Source organism: Centruroides sculpturatus, unplaced genomic scaffold (assembly GCF_000671375.1).
Source record: "Centruroides sculpturatus isolate CEXI.00-Female unplaced genomic scaffold, Cexi_2.0 scaffold1661, whole genome shotgun sequence".
Taxonomy (NCBI): domain Eukaryota; kingdom Metazoa; phylum Arthropoda; class Arachnida; order Scorpiones; family Buthidae; genus Centruroides; species Centruroides sculpturatus.
In genome coordinates, this window is record NW_019385848.1 from 79,045 (window position 1) to 98,652 (window position 19,608).

A 19,608-nucleotide genomic window follows, 5' to 3' on the forward strand; every position below is an offset into this window, starting at 1 on the left:
AATATATAATTTTTATATTTTACTTTCATTCTCTCAAAATGTCTAACTGATTAATTATACTATATCATGACCTATATTAAGAATAGTGCCTTGTATACATTTGTGAATGAAAATAGTTCCATGTTCGTTACGTATTAGAATATAACCATTCATTGCCATAAAAATTAGCGCACCAAGGAGTAGTCGGAATCGAACGAAATTGTACAGTACATGTGTGAGTGCAACGATTATATAAGTGATTATAAAATGAAAGCAAAAGAAACATTTATTGCAGGAAAATCTACAAAAAAAGGCGGTTCTAGTACCCCGTTGGGCCACCTCTAACACGAATACACCACATGATACGGGAGGGCACGGAGGAATACGGGTGCCGTATGGTTTCCTGCGGTATCTCTGTCCACGGTTGTCGCAAACGGTCTTCCAGTTCGGCCAAACTCCTGGGTTGCCCAACTTGGCGTCCCGGGTGATCCCAGACGTGTTCGATCGGTGACAAATAGGGGGGAACAGGGCAGGACTGAGAAGTGTGCCAATATGACGGAGGCAGTCCGTGACATCCTTGCTGTGTGTGGTCGAGCATTGTCCTATTGAAAATGGCTCTCGGGAGCCCTGCCAGAGAGGCAACACATGCGGCTGCAGGATGTTACTACCATACTGCTGGGTAGTCCCTTGGATCACTACTAGAGGTGGCCGGCAGTTGTATGTGATTACATCCGTTGTGGGGTGGTGTGTCGCTCCAAAGCATAGGCAGGACTGACGGTTGTGTACACAGCCTCGTCAATGCCCAAACTGAATCTGGATTCGTCGCTGTAGACGACCCGGTTCCGTCCGTTGCGTCGGTGTTTATGTGGTTTTCGATTACGATGTAAAGTCATCTCTAGTGATACGGCGTAACTCTGCAACAGGTAAACTACAGACAGAATGGCTTATTCTTGTTCTTGGTTGGTTGATATGGAGACGTTAGCCTAGTTGGCTCTCATCTCCGACTGGTGTTTAATTAAATGAAGCGGCCGCTGCGATTGATGTAACGTTCCAACGCCGCCACGTGGGGTATCGGTTTGAGGCTAGCGGTTTGAGCGTGATGATAAATCCAATCGGCAAAGGAACGAAGATGATCTCGTCCCTTATTACGCAGGTCGGGAGTCCAGGTGTCAATCAAATTCTGAATGGTCCTGTTCCTCATATGTCGGGAGAGGTCTTTCGGCATGAGCGTCTTCCATATAGAGCCGGTCAGCGTGTCTTGGCGAGAAACTTTGTCAGCTGCCTCGTTAATCGGGATACCGGGGTGCCCCGGCATCTACCCAACAACGATGGGCGCCGTATATGAACAGATGGAAGCCGCCAGGTCTATGATGACCGCGGGTGAGGAGAATATGACGTCAGCCACCGCTTGTAAGCCGACGTACTGTCTGAAAAGATCGCCGTCGGGCGGTGAAGTGGTTAGCTGAGTTGAATTGCCCACAGGATTCCAAGGGCTTCTGCCCCGAAAACGCCACATCGATCCTCTAGGCTCCAAGTTTCTCGGATATAGTGAGCGGGAGGACCACGCCGATGACAGTATGGCTTTATGAGTTTTTTTTAGGCCAAAGGGCACTTTGATGCCTTCTGCTGGCAATAAGCAATGAGCCACCACGCTATAACTCTAATAATTTTCATATCACCTTGAGACTTATCTGCGTGCCAAGTTTCGCAGCGGCACGACACCTCATTTTTTATGCGCTTTTATGGCAATGAGTGTATTTAAAAATTATAAGATGCTTAAATTATAGTGTATTTAAAATTTTTGCAAGAAATTTGAAATTACAAAAAAAAAAAATGTCACAAGACGTCATATCAACTGATGTAGCGTTACGAAGAATTTTCTTGCTTAGCTGCAGTCGCATTATCTATATATATAACCCATTCAAAGTGTCCGTCTGTCCCGTAACCGTTTGATAACGGACACTAGAGGCGCCCCTATCATGTGTCATATTTCAAACATTCAAATTAACAATTTTAATTATTATTATTCATTTGGCCCATAAATTATTATTTGGTCAATATAACAATATAAATAATTCAATATATTTGTAATAGGAATTTATTATTTCAGGGGCTTATATCTCACGAAGGGTCGCGAGTAGGAGTATGGTTCCTTTGACTTTATTGTTCGCACAGTGGCTACAGTTTGGGGGGGTCGCAACCTCTTCATTCGGAGGGTAAATCTTACCATAGGGACTTTAACAGAGCTGTACATCATATTGATAGGAACAAAAAAGTCAAAGGAACCGTGCCTCATGGAAATTTGTAAATAACGCCCACTAGGGGCGTCCCAGGCTACTAGTTTACATATATTCTTGAAAGTTAGATACTATATGAACATTGTCTTAAAATCATGGCTATAGGAGGTGATTTGATGGGGGCTAAATCCTATCTAAATGATTTTTGAGTTTCTATCAGGCTTTCTTGTTCTGGTGTGTTTTTCTATTATTTGATTATTTTATATAGATTTCATTTTTAAGATTATATTTTCATGCTTTTTTGGAGCATAGTTTCTACAATGTAAAACAAAATTTATCTTGTTTTAAAATTTAATAATCACAAAGAATTAAAGATTGCAAAAAGTAACATTATTTTATAAGAAAAAATTTCTGTTTCAGAATGCTGCTTGGACAAACATTTAGAATGCTGTTTCAAGCAAAGTAGATGAACAAGGACCATTTCTTTGCAATGTTTTTGCTGATTTTGGGAGTTCCAAAACTATGGGCTTAAGGAAAGTACCTCGACTGCTTACTCATGTATGTAGCTTAGTATGAATGTCTCATATATATGCCCCTGAACAAGCTAAGGACTTTCCTTAAGCTCATAGTTTTAGAAGCCCAAAATCAATAATAAATATTGCAAAGAAATGGCATGTTTGTCACTTTCCTTGAATCTCATAAATGTGTAAACAAGGCACTGCTCAAAACTGATTTTTAACTAACAAAATCAAAATGTCATATTGCAAATTAATGAGCTATAAAGCAAAAATTACAAAAGTGTTCAGTTGTAATGATAATACACCTGCATTACAACATTTTAGCCAGATATTTTTTGAATTTATCAGTTTTTATTTATTATTAAAAATGAATTTTGAACCATTGAAGAAGCCACAAATCTAAGTCAAAGAAATTATGTTTTTTTCTTTTTATTTTAAATGCTTTTAAACTTGCTCTGTATCATGCCCTCAACTCTTGCAGTTCAAATTTCACTCATTTCTAATTAATTAAATTAATATAAAGGCTGAAACTTTGAGAGGACATATCTATGTCTGATGACAATGCATTTTAATGATGTTTTAGGGGTGGTCTTACCCAAAAACCTGATAAACCTAACTGAGTATAGAGTGTAATCATGATGTGTGCATAGATATACTAATATAGTGATATATGTGGTGAGGGTGGATCCACCCCAGTCACAAAAAAAAGAAAAAAGACTAATAAAAGTAATTCTTTTTTAATTTTTAAGATATTAAAATTATTTAGAATTGAAAAAAATTTAATTAGCTGTCATGTAGCATGATAAAGAAAGATTTAAAATTTAAATACTTTCAACATTTGCACGAAATTACATTTTACTTCAGAAGCAATGAAGCGTATTGCCTGTACTTGGGTGAACAAAGGCTAACTGATTAAATATTAACTGCTACCTGGCCACTTTCACATCATAATTTATGTGAAATAATTACAAATGTAGTTGAAAATGAAGTAATGTTTAGTGGTGGATTGGTCTGCGGCTATGACGTCACAGATTTGTTTGCTAAAATTTAGTTTTGTGACATGTTTTCTTTAAAATATGATGGAACAGATCTTTATGGAGGTAGGCAAATCTAACAAATATATTCTATAAAGAAAAGGATTGAAGGAAAAAGAACAAAATCTGACGACACCGCTCAAGGTGAAGATATAATGCAGATAAAATTTCAATTGTAACCTTAAAACAAGGACAGTTGAAGTTTTCAAAAGGATGAGTTTGAAAAATTTAAGTGGCTACAATATTTTTTATCAAACTTTGCTGTATATTAATACTTGTAGGAATTTTCAGCAGTTAGCAAAGGAAAATACTTAAACAACGACTGGTTTCAGAAACTGAAAATATGCATTAGATAAGATAAAAAGTTTTTCTTATCTGATTCTTACCAAATCTTACACTTGTACAATAGTTCTGACAATGTGGTGTGAAAAGCAAATATGATTATCTGTAGGAAATGAAATATTGACTATTGTAAATAGTGAAGTTTTTGAGAAAAATGGTTACTGTATAACCTTGATTATAGAAATGTTGCAGTTTTTGATAGTTATTGAATTACCAATGTGTGAAACATGTGATTATAATTTTTTTTTATTCAACAAGTCTTTCTAGTTTTATTGGAGATGATCTATAATCATTAAAAAGTGATATACTGTAACAAGAAAATGAGGTTATATAATTAATTTTATCTGTAATTTATGTTTCATGCTTGTGTGCGAGAAACAATTCTATCCTTAGATTTGTATCATTCTGTTTGCCATTTTTCCTGAAGAGGACAGTTATGTGAAACTGTGAAAAGTACTTGTGGATTAAACATATTTTTCCGTAACACCAATAGACAGTTTTGTGACATCTTTTATTAACACAATTAATGAAGAAATTCTCTTCAAATTGATATCATATAGTAATAGTTGAATTTAATTGACAGTTTATTGAAAAGCCATGTTCTCTTAGCAGCTCTTTCATCAGCAGAAAATCTCTTTTATGATGGAATTGATCATTTAAAACAGTTAAATATTTCAATATTGTCAAAACAAGAAATCATTTGTAGCTAAGGAATATTTGAAGAAGTTTATAAACAAGTTCCATTTGGAAGTACTTACATAACATTATACACCACTAATTTCCTCTATTACAATATGGCTCTTGTGAATAAACACTTTCTGTGCTAACTCACATTAATTCATCTCCAAGATTATCATCATGTTATCAGAGGCTAGCAAATTTATCATATTTGCCCTTTAAAAAAATTGTTCAGGAAAAATTCGGAAACAAAATTAAAGTTTAACGAATCTGGAAATTGTTGCAGATAACTGTTTAAAATTTACCTTTGCCTTTAATTTTTTTTTTTTTTAATTCTTGCCATTCTGTGGGCACTAAGAAAGCCTTTTTATCAAGCCCATTGGTGGTTTGGTCAGCCTCACAAAGGGCAGTAGGTGGAGCGGGATGGGATCAATACATCAGAGCAGGACCACACCAAAAATTTGTGTGGATTTTTTTAATCTATCTTCATTTTATTGTGAAAGTAAAATAATAATTTGCCCAGTTTTACATTCTATATCAGGTTAATTTGTTAATGTTAGTTTTTATTCCAAATGTCTTCATATTCCTATCATGTAGTTGTACCATATCATGCATAGACTATATTATTGTGCAGTATCACTGTACAACATTGTTCACAGTCATACTCCACTGTACAATATGACCAAGCACAATTTCAAATTTTTAGTTATTTAATCACACAGGTCTGTTTTGAGTCAATTAATCCTCAAAATATTTTAATAAATATAAAAAAAGTTAATAAATGTATAATAATGTATTAAATATTTTATTGGAGTGTTTAAAATCGATTAAATTCAAATTTTTTGATTCATTAATTTGTTCTCCGGACAGACAGAATTGACTCTATACTAAAATAAAACAAATATAATCAAAGCATTGCTACAACAATAAATTAAATGATTATATTCTAAAAATAATATAATAAATTTGATTCACAAAATGCTTTTATTAGTTGTTTTACTCTAAATATTTAATTAAATTACAGAGAATTGAATTGAATACAGTAGTTTGATTTTGTTATAATGGGCTGATATTTTATTAAAATATGATCAAGAGTAATTAGTTTGTAAAGATACAAAAAAATTTTTAAAATTATAATAGTAATAATAATAATTCATTAAATTGAAATTAAATTTGAAAAAAAATTTTGTTTTATTTTTTCCTTTCCTTTTTTATAAATTATGGATCTGCAGATTGTTCTAATTACTCTTGATAAGGAAATAGTGTGTGATATCGTATTTTTCTCATTCATTTATTTGACCTTTCATAATTAATTTATAAAATTAGATTTATTTTTGTAATAGTGATACATACTTTTAGTTTTAATCAGAATAGAATATTTAAAAATGATGATAGATACTTTAAAATGCTTCATTGTTTTTCACTGTTCTGATATCTGTTAAATTTTTGAATTTTCAGGCAGCTATCTGGCATGCATTAGATCATTATGCTTATGGGGATGCCATTTTCTTGGCTGAAAGGCTCTGCGCAGAAGGTAAGTTATTTTTAAAATTAGTACACATTGTTTGTAAATTTTATCATTTGTCAGTAAGTAACGTTTGAAAGAATTTTTAGGAAATAAAATAATTTTGTGTTTTAATTTGAAACAGAATGAAACAAAGTTTACTTAGAAACATAATAAACATCACCTTATTTACATTTGTACATTTTAATGCAAGATTTAATCAGTTGTATACATTACACAATATTATTTACGTGATATAATTCTTGTAGGAATAAAAATATTGAAGAGAAATAATTGAATTAATACCTTGAAATTAGGTAAATAGTGGCATTTCTTGTTTATCAGTTTTGTTTTTATTTTTTTGTCAATTAGAATAAATATCTGAAACATTGATGATAAAGACAAAACAAACAGTATGTTAATCAAATTACATTTACAGTAAAACCTGTCCAACTTTAATAAAATGGAAATCTGCCTAAGTGGGAAAAATATTTGATACTGTTCAAGTCTGATTTACACAGGTTTCACTGTATACTTTTATTTAAAATCAAGATTTCAATCATGTTATCATTAAGAAATGCATGTTTTGTCTTTTAAGATGTTTATTTAGAAATTTATGTACAGTATATTCAATAATTAATACATGGAAACTTTCATGAGTTTGTCTTTATCGTTAATCATTCTAAATTTATATATCTAATTGATTAAAAAAATTCTTTATGTTAGCCAACAACTGCTAAATATAAACTTATGAAATATATAAATAGATTCAAATGTCATTCTATATATTTATTCAGAAAGGTTGTTTCCAATGTCTTGTAGTTGTTTTTCAAAGAATGTGTCATTTTAATATCAGTGAAAGATCACTTTCTTTGTATAGTAGTATCTTTTTTTAGATTGACACCTTAGACAGTAGATTTCTTTGTACTTGCTCGTCAAAGATATTTGCAGAATGTTTTTGTATTTGTAACATGTTTTAATACTAAACATTGAATAGTTTGTGATATTTTAAAAATACCCTAAACTGTTTTCTTCTAACTTGTGTAAATTTGTACACAATTTTTTAATCTTTTGAATTATAGCTTTCATTAAAAGTTACAAAATCAATATATGATACATTTGTTGATGTTGCTGCTTAAACAGTTTGGTACTTTACTTTTTGTTGAAAGTTCAATGTTCTGATTGATATTCTTTTGTATAGAGTAGATATATAGTTTAATCTACAATCTGCTTTTGGGAGTTTTCTTTTCAAGTATGTTATTTTGGAATTTGTACTTTATTGTTACCGGTTCTACTAAGTAAAATATGTATAAATTTTTGTTCCTAGTGCACTGTAACTATTTAACTGATACACTTAAAGCATTTTTATTTTTAGCAAAGTTCATTTATGGTTTGGTTAAAAAATAATAATACATAAACTGAGTAAATTGATAATTTTTTTAAACATGTAAAAAAAGAAAATAATCAGTTTAATGTATGGTTTAACTGAGATATTAAAATTAATATTTAAAATTAATTAATTAAAATTGTATATGTTACAATAAATTATAGCAAAGTAAAAAATTAAAATCTCTTGTTAAAAATTAGGTTATAAAATAAATCATTGTTTATTAAATAACATATTCTCAGCATTCTTCAAATATTATTTATTAATATTTTAAAAAGGTATAATAATTGATATAAAATATTTATACATTTCTATCTATATTCATAAAATACTTTGTTAATAAATTAAAAATAACAGCTTTCATATGTATAAACTGTAATCATATCCACAGGTCAACAGACTATATTAGCAATATAAATATTAGAATATAATAACATAATATCAAATAATAAATCACACTATAACCAACAATCTAATAACTAACTTAAATAAAATCTTGTTTGGGAAGTTGAAGCAAGACAATAAATATTAAGTCAATACTTTGACTATGATCTAACTCCGGTTTCCATAAATATTTATTTAATAAAATCAGTTTGAAGAAATAAATTTATATTTATCTACGCATATTATTTTCCCTCTCTCCAGTCTGCTCTAATTTTACATGAAGTCTGTACTGTATATTAAAAGTTAAAATTCTAAATTACTGTTAACTTATGCAATTGCTAAGATTAGAAGTGAATATATATTTTAAAAGTTGCATTAAAAACTACTATATTGTAAAGTAATTTATACAACAATTTCACATACAAAGTTAATTTTAAGGTAGTTGATTTTTTTGCAGAATGTCCCTTGATGATTTAATAATTAATTGTTAAAGTGTGTTTCTAAAAAAACATTTGTATAAATTCATATTTTAAAAAACAAATACGATGATGCATTGTTATTGTATATACAGTTTATATAATTTATTTCTATTATAAATTTAAAAAATTAATGTGTCATTTATTCTAAACTAATTACGTTAATTAATTTGTTTAATCCATTTCATTTTATAAATTTTCTTTCATACAATGTACATAAATTGTAGCTAGAATGTGAAAATATTAAAACACAATCAGTCCGTTTCTTATATGTAGGTGTAAACATTAAAAATTGTATTTAAATTTTAAATAAATCCTTACTTTATATCAAAATTATTGAAAGTATCACATATAGTTTAATCAGATGCTCTCTTGCATGCATAGAAGTTATGAAATATTCTTGGAAGACAGTATTAGTTTACAGTTATATAATGTAAACTGTATAACGTATATTACACAGTTTACAATTTGTAAAATGTTTAATAATATTTATACAAATAAGATAAACACAGATAATATGATTTCTAATACTAAATGATTAAAAATAGTAATTTTATTCTTAGATACAAAAAGTTTTTAAATTTGGGATGTTTATTAATTACATCTACAATATTTTGAGACTTCCTTCTGCTCTCCCTAATGATGTATTTTTGTAAATCCCCTCCTCTTTGTGTGTATGATACTTCATGGACCCCAACATTAAAGAATATTAAACATTTCTTGTCTATAAAATTAACTTACTATATATTTCTCTGAATCTAAAACAATTCCACTCTTAATTAATTATTTTTTTTAGGTGAATTGGATGATGATTAGCAAGTAAATTTAGTTTAAAATAATTTATTAGAGTAAAAATGTTAATAATGTATTCAAAATTAAATATAAATGAGAGGAAATTTTCATACTTTGAGCTTTTGAATAATAATATTGGCTATCCAACATTCAAGAAGCATTTTGAATTTAAAATGTTTCCAATCCTAAGTTCAGAAACGTGAAAAAAATACAGTATTTATTTTGTAAAGTAAAAAATTACAATGTAATAATTCATAATAAAGTGTAAAGTGTAGAAAAATTTACTAAATAAAATTGAGAATTCGTTACTGAAAGAAAATAATAAACGTCAATTTTAATTACATTAAATAACATTTGATTTCATTTGCTACATAACATGATTGTATAAACGTGTGAATCACATTCAGTTTTTAGACAGTGTATTTTACAGAAAATTTGTGCTTTTTAATTGGTTTTTTTTTTAATTATTATTATTAAATAAATTTTAAAGACTGCAAAATACAAATGCAAATTTTTAAAAATCTGCACTACACTCGGTGGTTGTCGTTTTCAGGTTACATTTAAAGAAGAAGAATATAAACGTAGCAAGTTGTGTTTATAATTTAATTATAGAATTTATAAAATTAGAAAATACTTTTGAAAATGATGATAAATGGATTTGTTTATAAATTTTGAATTGTCTTTATTCTTTTTTACGTAGGAACAGACTTAAAAACAATCCTGAGATTTACTTTAATATACAGAACATTTTTTAATTTTGTTCTCCTTGGGTTAAAAGAAATTCAAAGACTATTAATTAATTTTATATTTTGTATTACACCAAATTAATTGTGACAAAATTTATTTTATTTTTATAATTAAATATGTTCTTGTTACTAATTTAAATGTGTAATTAATAACAATTGCTACTTAGTAAATTTGTGAATATATACTCTGTTGCAAAAAAAATCAATGCACCTTAAAGCCAGCATATCAAATTCTATAAGTGGAAATGGTGGTGAAAAAATAATAAATTCATTACATCACAGCATAAGGATGCTTTGCTATAAATGTTAGAGATTGGAAATTGGCAAATGCATTCTTGCAATTAATGCAAACTGATCACTAATAGAGATGGTTTTACTACTTACAAGTACATAACAAAACTGTTCTTCAATGATGGATTCTTGTGCTGTGATGTTGTAATGAATTTATTTCTTGCTACCATTTCACATACAGAATTTGATTATTCTTGAAGGTGCATTAACTTTTGCAATGAAGTATATTTTAAGACATTAAAAAAATAAGTTTTTTCAAATTATCCCAAAATCTTAAATGGTTTTTTTCATTTTCCTTCTTTCTCAACATAATATAGTGAAATTCCATTAACCAGGCATTGTCAGGACTGGTGCGGTGCTGGATTATCGAATATTTCACCTTATCGGACGATGGAAGTTTTTCCAATTTTTTTCATTCCATGGACACAGTTTTACATATCTTTGTGTTTAAAACTGTACACATTCACCTTTTATGATTGTTTAACATGCCATTTCAAATTTTCCGGGCTATTCCTATCCTTGGTTGCCTTGAAACAAGAACACTGCATTTCAAGGCAACCAAGCTTTGTGCTTTGTACACTTTTATTGCATATAAATATAGACATACTCTATTTATCAATGTACATGAACAGCAATGTACAGCAGCTGTTTCTATGATAGTATGTTTGGAATCAATAATTAAGTATTTTTGCTTCTCATAGCAAATCCATGCACAGATATCTTTGGAAAAGTCTTTAGTAAAATCATGCATGGGCAAACTGGTTTTATCTTGCACATCATCATATCGTCTTGGTCTTACTCTGTTTCCATAATGTTTATATCGGAAGTTGCCAATGACTATGGTAAAGATTAATGCACCAATAACCCCAAACTATGAAATCGACGTGCCAGCTTTGCTGGCATATCAGATGCCGAGTTAACAGAATTTCACTGTAAAACAAATTAAAATATTCTAGTAAAACATTTAGAAAGTTTCTATGTGACATCTGATTGAAGTTGATCTAAACACAAATTAAATGTTCTGTTTCTAATAACACTCACTCATAACAATTTATAAATCCTTTTAAATTTTTACATAAAGATACATGGTATTCGTGTCTTGTCTGTTTTCGTAACTTGGGAACGACTATTTCGGGCCAATTTAATTAGCCAAAATGTAGCCTGATAATAACTCTGGCTTGATTATTTGATTAGTAATGCAATTGGAGTTTGGTTTTTATATGATGATACAGTGCTTTGCATAATGATAGAACACATCAAAATAAAAATTTCAATTGAACGATTGCTTAATATTTATACATTAAAAGGACATTGTAACAACAAATTATGTAAGAAAAATAAATCATGTAATTATGTAGTTATGAAGCTCGAAATAGCAAAAATGATAGATCCACCAAATAAAAATAGTCATAAAAATTAATAATAAACATCAAATTAATAAGTTTCTGTGTGCACTGTGTTTTAATGGCTTGCCACTCAGACAGAATTACCTCTTTTAGATCATAGGTGGAGTTATATTGCTTTCTATTTGAATATACAGTTCTTGCTTCCCATATATTTTCTATTGGATTTAAATCAGGACTGCAAGTACTAGAAATCATTCAAAGGTTAATTTTGCTGAATGAATCAGAGCATTGTTGCTAAAACGAAGCATGGCCTGTATGGTTATAACTTCTAAATTAATTAGTCTGGAAACAAAGATTGAGCAGAAGTCTATTACCCATGCCTCACATTTTAAAAATTGTAAATAACTATATATCACAGTTTTCTTTTAAATGTTGTGAAATGGAAAAAAGTATACCTGACAATATTACATTGCATTTTTATCAGAAATAAATTGAATTTTAAGTACTTTTTGGTCTTGTTTGCTCCCTTTGCTTGCTCAGCTCTGTTTTTTTTTTTTTTTTTTTTACACTCTAATGTCATTGGATTTAAATCCTCCAAAATCATTTGACCAATCTCGACCAAATTTGGTACGTATGTCAACTCTGGGTCAGCAAATTTTCTAAGCTTTTTGGAATCTCGATCGGATTGTGCAGTTGAGGAATATCATGGGGACAGAACTACCATAGACTTAAGCTGGGATTTGGGTTTTTGGCTCGATTTTCAGGTGATCCTAGTGTAATATATATTATACTCAAGCACACAATCCAATCGAGATTCCAAAAAGCTTACAAAATTTGCTGACCTATAGTCAACATATGTGCCAAATTTGGTCGAAATAGGTCAAATGGTTTTGGAGGATTTAAATCCAATGACATTAGAGTATAAAAAAAATGAGTTGGGCAAGCAAAGGGAGCAAACAAAACCAAAAATTGCTTAAAATTCAATTTATTTCTGATAAAAATGTAATGGGTGCTTATTCGATTTGGATAAGCACCACTTGACAGAATTGGGTAAGTTAGAATTATGTTGCCTCGCCAATCAGATACTGTATTAGTTAAGGCATCAGCGTATTGTTCTAGGGGACCTGGGATCGAATCCAGGCAGTTGAAAAATTCTAGAATGTTTTTTGGAAGTGAACTGTCCTGAATATGTTGAGCCCTGTCCCTCACTACCTGGTAGCTAGGGATTGCAATTGCTGGATCCCTCATCCAGCAATCCAGCTGGATCTAGCGCATTTTTTCGGGCTGCTGGATCCAGCGCTGCGGATCCGCAAATACTCAATTAACTTTCTAAATAATGGTGCAAAAGTCTACGTTGTCAGCGTTGCCGCTTTGCTAAGTGCGCTCTCGCGACGTTGCCATTCAGTGCAGCACGTGCCACTCCCTCTCTACACCACACCACCCATCCTTTTACCTCTGCTGATCTAATTGACAGTTGACTTTTCGCTCTCGCTAAATAAAGTGTCTTCACGCTAAATAAAATAAGTAACATCCTCTCCTAGTCCTGGTGCATAATTCTAATTTACGGTCGGTTGTGACGTCAATGAATCACGTGACGGATTGCCGCTTCAGCTGCGAGACACCGGCACTTTTTCGACTTTTTTTCCTAAATAAACTCGGTGCGCAATAAAAACGTTATTTATTTCATTTTTCGCAGCTCGAAGAAATTAGAGAATTTGAATTTTTTAAAATTTTTTGAAAAATTTCGGAAAAATTGCGACTAAAAAAATGCCAGGGGGCGTCTGTGACACGCTACATGATCTTAAATGAAAATTGAATTATTTACCACAAAAATGGCTCTAACGATTTGGATCAAACTTGGTTAGTTTAGTGAATCGCGTAAATACATATATAGTGGAACCAGCAGCAATGGCAGAGGAGATTATGGAGGTGGAAAGCGATGATCCAGATAACCCGTATTCCCTGAATTTCACCTTGGAACAAGAATTGGAGATCCAACTAAAGCGTGAGAAAGAAAACTTCATGAAACGGAAAGAAACTAGTACTGAGAAGGATTATGATAAGTTATTAAAAAAGGAAATGGCTGTTTATGAAAATGAGGGAGTCAGAGGTGAAAACTTATCTTTGATTTATAATTATTTGATGACCCTGAAACCAACTAGCGTAGAGGCTGAAAGGGCCTTCTCTGCAGCGGGATATATATGCAGTGCATTAAGAAGTAGGTTGGGAGACAACACCATTAATACTATTTGTTTTTTGAGATCCTACTTCCAGAAAAGTCAAAAAAATAACATGATAACATGTTAAATGACAAAGAAATATTTGATAACAAAAACATATTTGATGATAAAAAAAAAATATGAAATAAAAAAATAACACGAAAAAATAAGTGATTGATTTAATTTTATTTAATCCTTTAAAATACTTTATTCAAGACAAGACTGATATTTTATAACTTCTTCTCTAATTCTATTAAGTAAGAGTATTTAACTTTTATTCTATAAGTGGTTAAATTACTTATAAATAACTACAGACTGATATGTAGAGCCTATATAAGAAAACTAGTAAGACTGATAGCCACTTAGCCACTGATTATCCATCCTTACATTATTATAATATAATATATTAAAGTAAATTAATTAGTAGAATTACCTTTGCTATTATTTAACTTATTACATTATAATTATAATTTAACTAAACATTTATAGTTAATTATCTCTATCTCAAGTGTTAAACCGAACCAAAGTTAAGTTTACTACCTAAATGTGTAAGACGTTTTACTGACATAAAGTGAACAGTCTAAATAATAAAAGGTTTTTAAGTATTTAAAAAAAAAAGGTTTTATTCTTTAAAAAAAACCATAAAATGCTAAATAGATAGATAGATAACACTTTATTGCACCAAAAATACATCTGCGCTGGATCCACGCTGGATCCAGCTGGATTGATGTTGGTCCAGCAAAAATCCAGCTGGATTGAAAACACTGCTGNACTTATGAAATATATAAATAGATTCAAATGTCATTCTATATATTTATTCAGAAAGGTTGTTTCCAATGTCTTGTAGTTGTTTTTCAAAGAATGTGTCATTTTAATATCAGTGAAAGATCACTTTCTTTGTATAGTAGTATCTTTTTTTAGATTGACACCTTAGACAGTAGATTTCTTTGTACTTGCTCGTCAAAGATATTTGCAGAATGTTTTTGTATTTGTAACATGTTTTAATACTAAACATTGAATAGTTTGTGATATTTTAAAAATACCCTAAACTGTTTTCTTCTAACTTGTGTAAATTTGTACACAATTTTTTAATCTTTTGAATTATAGCTTTCATTAAAAGTTACAAAATCAATATATGATACATTTGTTGATGTTGCTGCTTAAACAGTTTGGTACTTTACTTTTTGTTGAAAGTTCAATGTTCTGATTGATATTCTTTTGTATAGAGTAGATATATAGTTTAATCTACAATCTGCTTTTGGGAGTTTTCTTTTCAAGTATGTTATTTTGGAATTTGTACTTTATTGTTACCGGTTCTACTAAGTAAAATATGTATAAATTTTTGTTCCTAGTGCACTGTAACTATTTAACTGATACACTTAAAGCATTTTTATTTTTAGCAAAGTTCATTTATGGTTTGGTTAAAAAATAATAATACATAAACTGAGTAAATTGATAATTTTTTTAAACATGTAAAAAAAGAAAATAATCAGTTTAATGTATGGTTTAACTGAGATATTAAAATTAATATTTAAAATTAATTAATTAAAATTGTATATGTTACAATAAATTATAGCAAAGTAAAAAATTAAAATCTCTTGTTAAAAATTAGGTTATAAAATAAATCATTGTTTATTAAATAACATATTCTCAGCATTCTTCAAATATTATTTATTAATATTTTAAAAAGGTATAATAATTGATATAAAATATTTATACATTTCTATCTATATTCATAAAATACTTTGTTAATAAATTAAAAATAACAGCTTTCATATGTATAAACTGTAATCATATCCACAGGTCAACAGACTATATTAGCAATATAAATATTAGAATATAATAACATAATATCAAATAATAAATCACACTATAACCAACAATCTAATAACTAACTTAAATAAAATCTTGTTTGGGAAGTTGAAGCAAGACAATAAATATTAAGTCAATACTTTGACTATGATCTAACTCCGGTTTCCATAAATATTTATTTAATAAAATCAGTTTGAAGAAATAAATTTATATTTATCTACGCATATTATTTTCCCTCTCTCCAGTCTGCTCTAATTTTACATGAAGTCTGTACTGTATATTAAAAGTTAAAATTCTAAATTACTGTTAACTTATGCAATTGCTAAGATTAGAAGTGAATATATATTTTAAAAGTTGCATTAAAAACTACTATATTGTAAAGTAATTTATACAACAATTTCACATACAAAGTTAATTTTAAGGTAGTTGATTTTTTTGCAGAATGTCCCTTGATGATTTAATAATTAATTGTTAAAGTGTGTTTCTAAAAAAACATTTGTATAAATTCATATTTTAAAAAACAAATACGATGATGCATTGTTATTGTATATACAGTTTATATAATTTATTTCTATTATAAATTTAAAAAATTAATGTGTCATTTATTCTAAACTAATTACGTTAATTAATTTGTTTAATCCATTTCATTTTATAAATTTTCTTTCATACAATGTACGTAAATTGTAGCTAGAATGTGAAAATATTAAAACACAATCAGTCCGTTTCTTATATGTAGGTGTAAACATTAAAAATTGTATTTAAATTTTAAATAAATCCTTACTTTATATCAAAATTATTGAAAGTATCACATATAGTTTAATCAGATGCTCTCTTGCATGCATAGAAGTTATGAAATATTCTTGGAAGACAGTATTAGTTTACAGTTATATAATGTAAACTGTATAACGTATATTACACAGTTTACAATTTGTAAAATGTTTAATAATATTTATACAAATAAGATAAACACAGATAATATGATTTCTAATACTAAATGATTAAAAATAGTAATTTTATTCTTAGATACAAAAAGTTTTTAAATTTGGGATGTTTATTAATTACATCTACAATATTTTGAGACTTCCTTCTGCTCTCCCTAATGATGTATTTTTGTAAATCCCCTCCTCTTTGTGTGTATGATACTTCATGGACCCCAACATTAAAGAATATTAAACATTTCTTGTCTATAAAATTAACTTACTATATATTTCTCTGAATCTAAAACAATTCCACTCTTAATTAATTATTTTTTTTAGGTGAATTGGATGATGATTAGCAAGTAAATTTAGTTTAAAATAATTTATTAGAGTAAAAATGTTAATAATGTATTCAAAATTAAATATAAATGAGAGGAAATTTTCATACTTTGAGCTTTTGAATAATAATATTGGCTATCCAACATTCAAGAAGCATTTTGAATTTAAAATGTTTCCAATCCTAAGTTCAGAAACGTGAAAAAAATACAGTATTTATTTTGTAAAGTAAAAAATTACAATGTAATAATTCATAATAAAGTGTAAAGTGTAGAAAAATTTACTAAATAAAATTGAGAATTCGTTACTGAAAGAAAATAATAAACGTCAATTTTAATTACATTAAATAACATTTGATTTCATTTGCTACATAACATGATTGTATAAACGTGTGAATCACATTCAGTTTTTAGACAGTGTATTTTACAGAAAATTTGTGCTTTTTAATTGGTTTTTTTTTTAATTATTATTATTAAATAAATTTTAAAGACTGCAAAATACAAATGCAAATTTTTAAAAATCTGCACTACACTCGGTGGTTGTCGTTTTCAGGTTACATTTAAAGAAGAAGAATATAAACGTAGCAAGTTGTGTTTATAATTTAATTATAGAATTTATAAAATTAGAAAATACTTTTGAAAATGATGATAAATGGATTTGTTTATAAATTTTGAATTGTCTTTATTCTTTTTTACGTAGGAACAGACTTAAAAACAATCCTGAGATTTACTTTAATATACAGAACATTTTTTAATTTTGTTCTCCTTGGGTTAAAAGAAATTCAAAGACTATTAATTAATTTTATATTTTGTATTACACCAAATTAATTGTGACAAAATTTATTTTATTTTTATAATTAAATATGTTCTTGTTACTAATTTAAATGTGTAATTAATAACAATTGCTACTTAGTAAATTTGTGAATATATACTCTGTTGCAAAAAAAATCAATGCACCTTAAAGCCAGCATATCAAATTCTATAAGTGGAAATGGTGGTGAAAAAATAATAAATTCATTACATCACAGCATAAGGATGCTTTGCTATAAATGTTAGAGATTGGAAATTGGCAAATGCATTCTTGCAATTAATGCAAACTGATCACTAATAGAGATGGTTTTACTACTTACAAGTACATAACAAAACTGTTCTTCAATGATGGATTCTTGTGCTGTGATGTTGTAATGAATTTATTTCTTGCTACCATTTCACATACAGAATTTGATTATTCTTGAAGGTGCATTAACTTTTGCAATGAAGTATATTTTAAGACATTAAAAAAATAAGTTTTTTCAAATTATCCCAAAATCTTAAATGGTTTTTTTCATTTTCCTTCTTTCTCAACATAATATAGTGAAATTCCATTAACCAGGCATTGTCAGGACTGGTGCGGTGCTGGATTATCGAATATTTCACCTTATCGGACGATGGAAGTTTTTCCAATTTTTTTCATTCCATGGACACAGTTTTACATATCTTTGTGTTTAAAACTGTACACATTCACCTTTTATGATTGTTTAACATGCCATTTCAAATTTTCCGGGCTATTCCTATCCTTGGTTGCCTTGAAACAAGAACACTGCATTTCAAGGCAACCAAGCTTTGTGCTTTGTACACTTTTATTGCATATAAATATAGACATACTCTATTTATCAATGTACATGAACAGCAATGTACAGCAGCTGTTTCTATGATAGTATGTTTGGAATCAATAATTAAGTATTTTTGCTTCTCATAGCAAATCCATGCACAGATATCTTTGGAAAAGTCTTTAGTAAAATCATGCATGGGCAAACTGGTTTTATCTTGCACATCATCATATCGTCTTGGTCTTACTCTGTTTCCATAATGTTTATATCGGAAGTTGCCAATGACTATGGTAAAGATTAATGCACCAATAACCCCAAACTATGAAATCGACGTGCCAGCTTTGCTGGCATATCAGATGCCGAGTTAACAGAATTTCACTGTAAAACAAATTAAAATATTCTAGTAAAACATTTAGAAAGTTTCTATGTGACATCTGATTGAAGTTGATCTAAACACAAATTAAATGTTCTGTTTCTAATAACACTCACTCATAACAATTTATAAATCCTTTTAAATTTTTACATAAAGATACATGGTATTCGTGTCTTGTCTGTTTTCGTAACTTGGGAACGACTATTTCGGGCCAATTTAATTAGCCAAAATGTAGCCTGATAATAACTCTGGCTTGATTATTTGATTAGTAATGCAATTGGAGTTTGGTTTTTATATGATGATACAGTGCTTTGCATAATGATAGAACACATCAAAATAAAAATTTCAATTGAACGATTGCTTAATATTTATACATTAAAAGGACATTGTAACAACAAATTATGTAAGAAAAATAAATCATGTAATTATGTAGTTATGAAGCTCGAAATAGCAAAAATGATAGATCCACCAAATAAAAATAGTCATAAAAATTAATAATAAACATCAAATTAATAAGTTTCTGTGTGCACTGTGTTTTAATGGCTTGCCACTCAGACAGAATTACCTCTTTTAGATCATAGGTGGAGTTATATTGCTTTCTATTTGAATATACAGTTCTTGCTTCCCATATATTTTCTATTGGATTTAA

At 29.0% G+C, this 19,608-nt stretch overlaps 1 protein-coding gene across 1 annotated transcript in view; it reads left to right on the top strand.

Annotated features, from left to right (window-relative positions):
* The window catches only part of LOC111642497 (cell division cycle protein 27 homolog), an 84,116-nt gene that overhangs the window by 53,686 nt on the left and 10,822 nt on the right, over positions 1 to 19,608 (top strand). Inside the window, exon 2 of the mRNA XM_023388851.1 lies at positions 6,247 to 6,322. Coding sequence (XP_023244619.1) covers positions 6,247 to 6,322 — 76 coding nt within the window. The remainder of the gene's footprint in view (positions 1 to 6,246; positions 6,323 to 19,608) is intronic.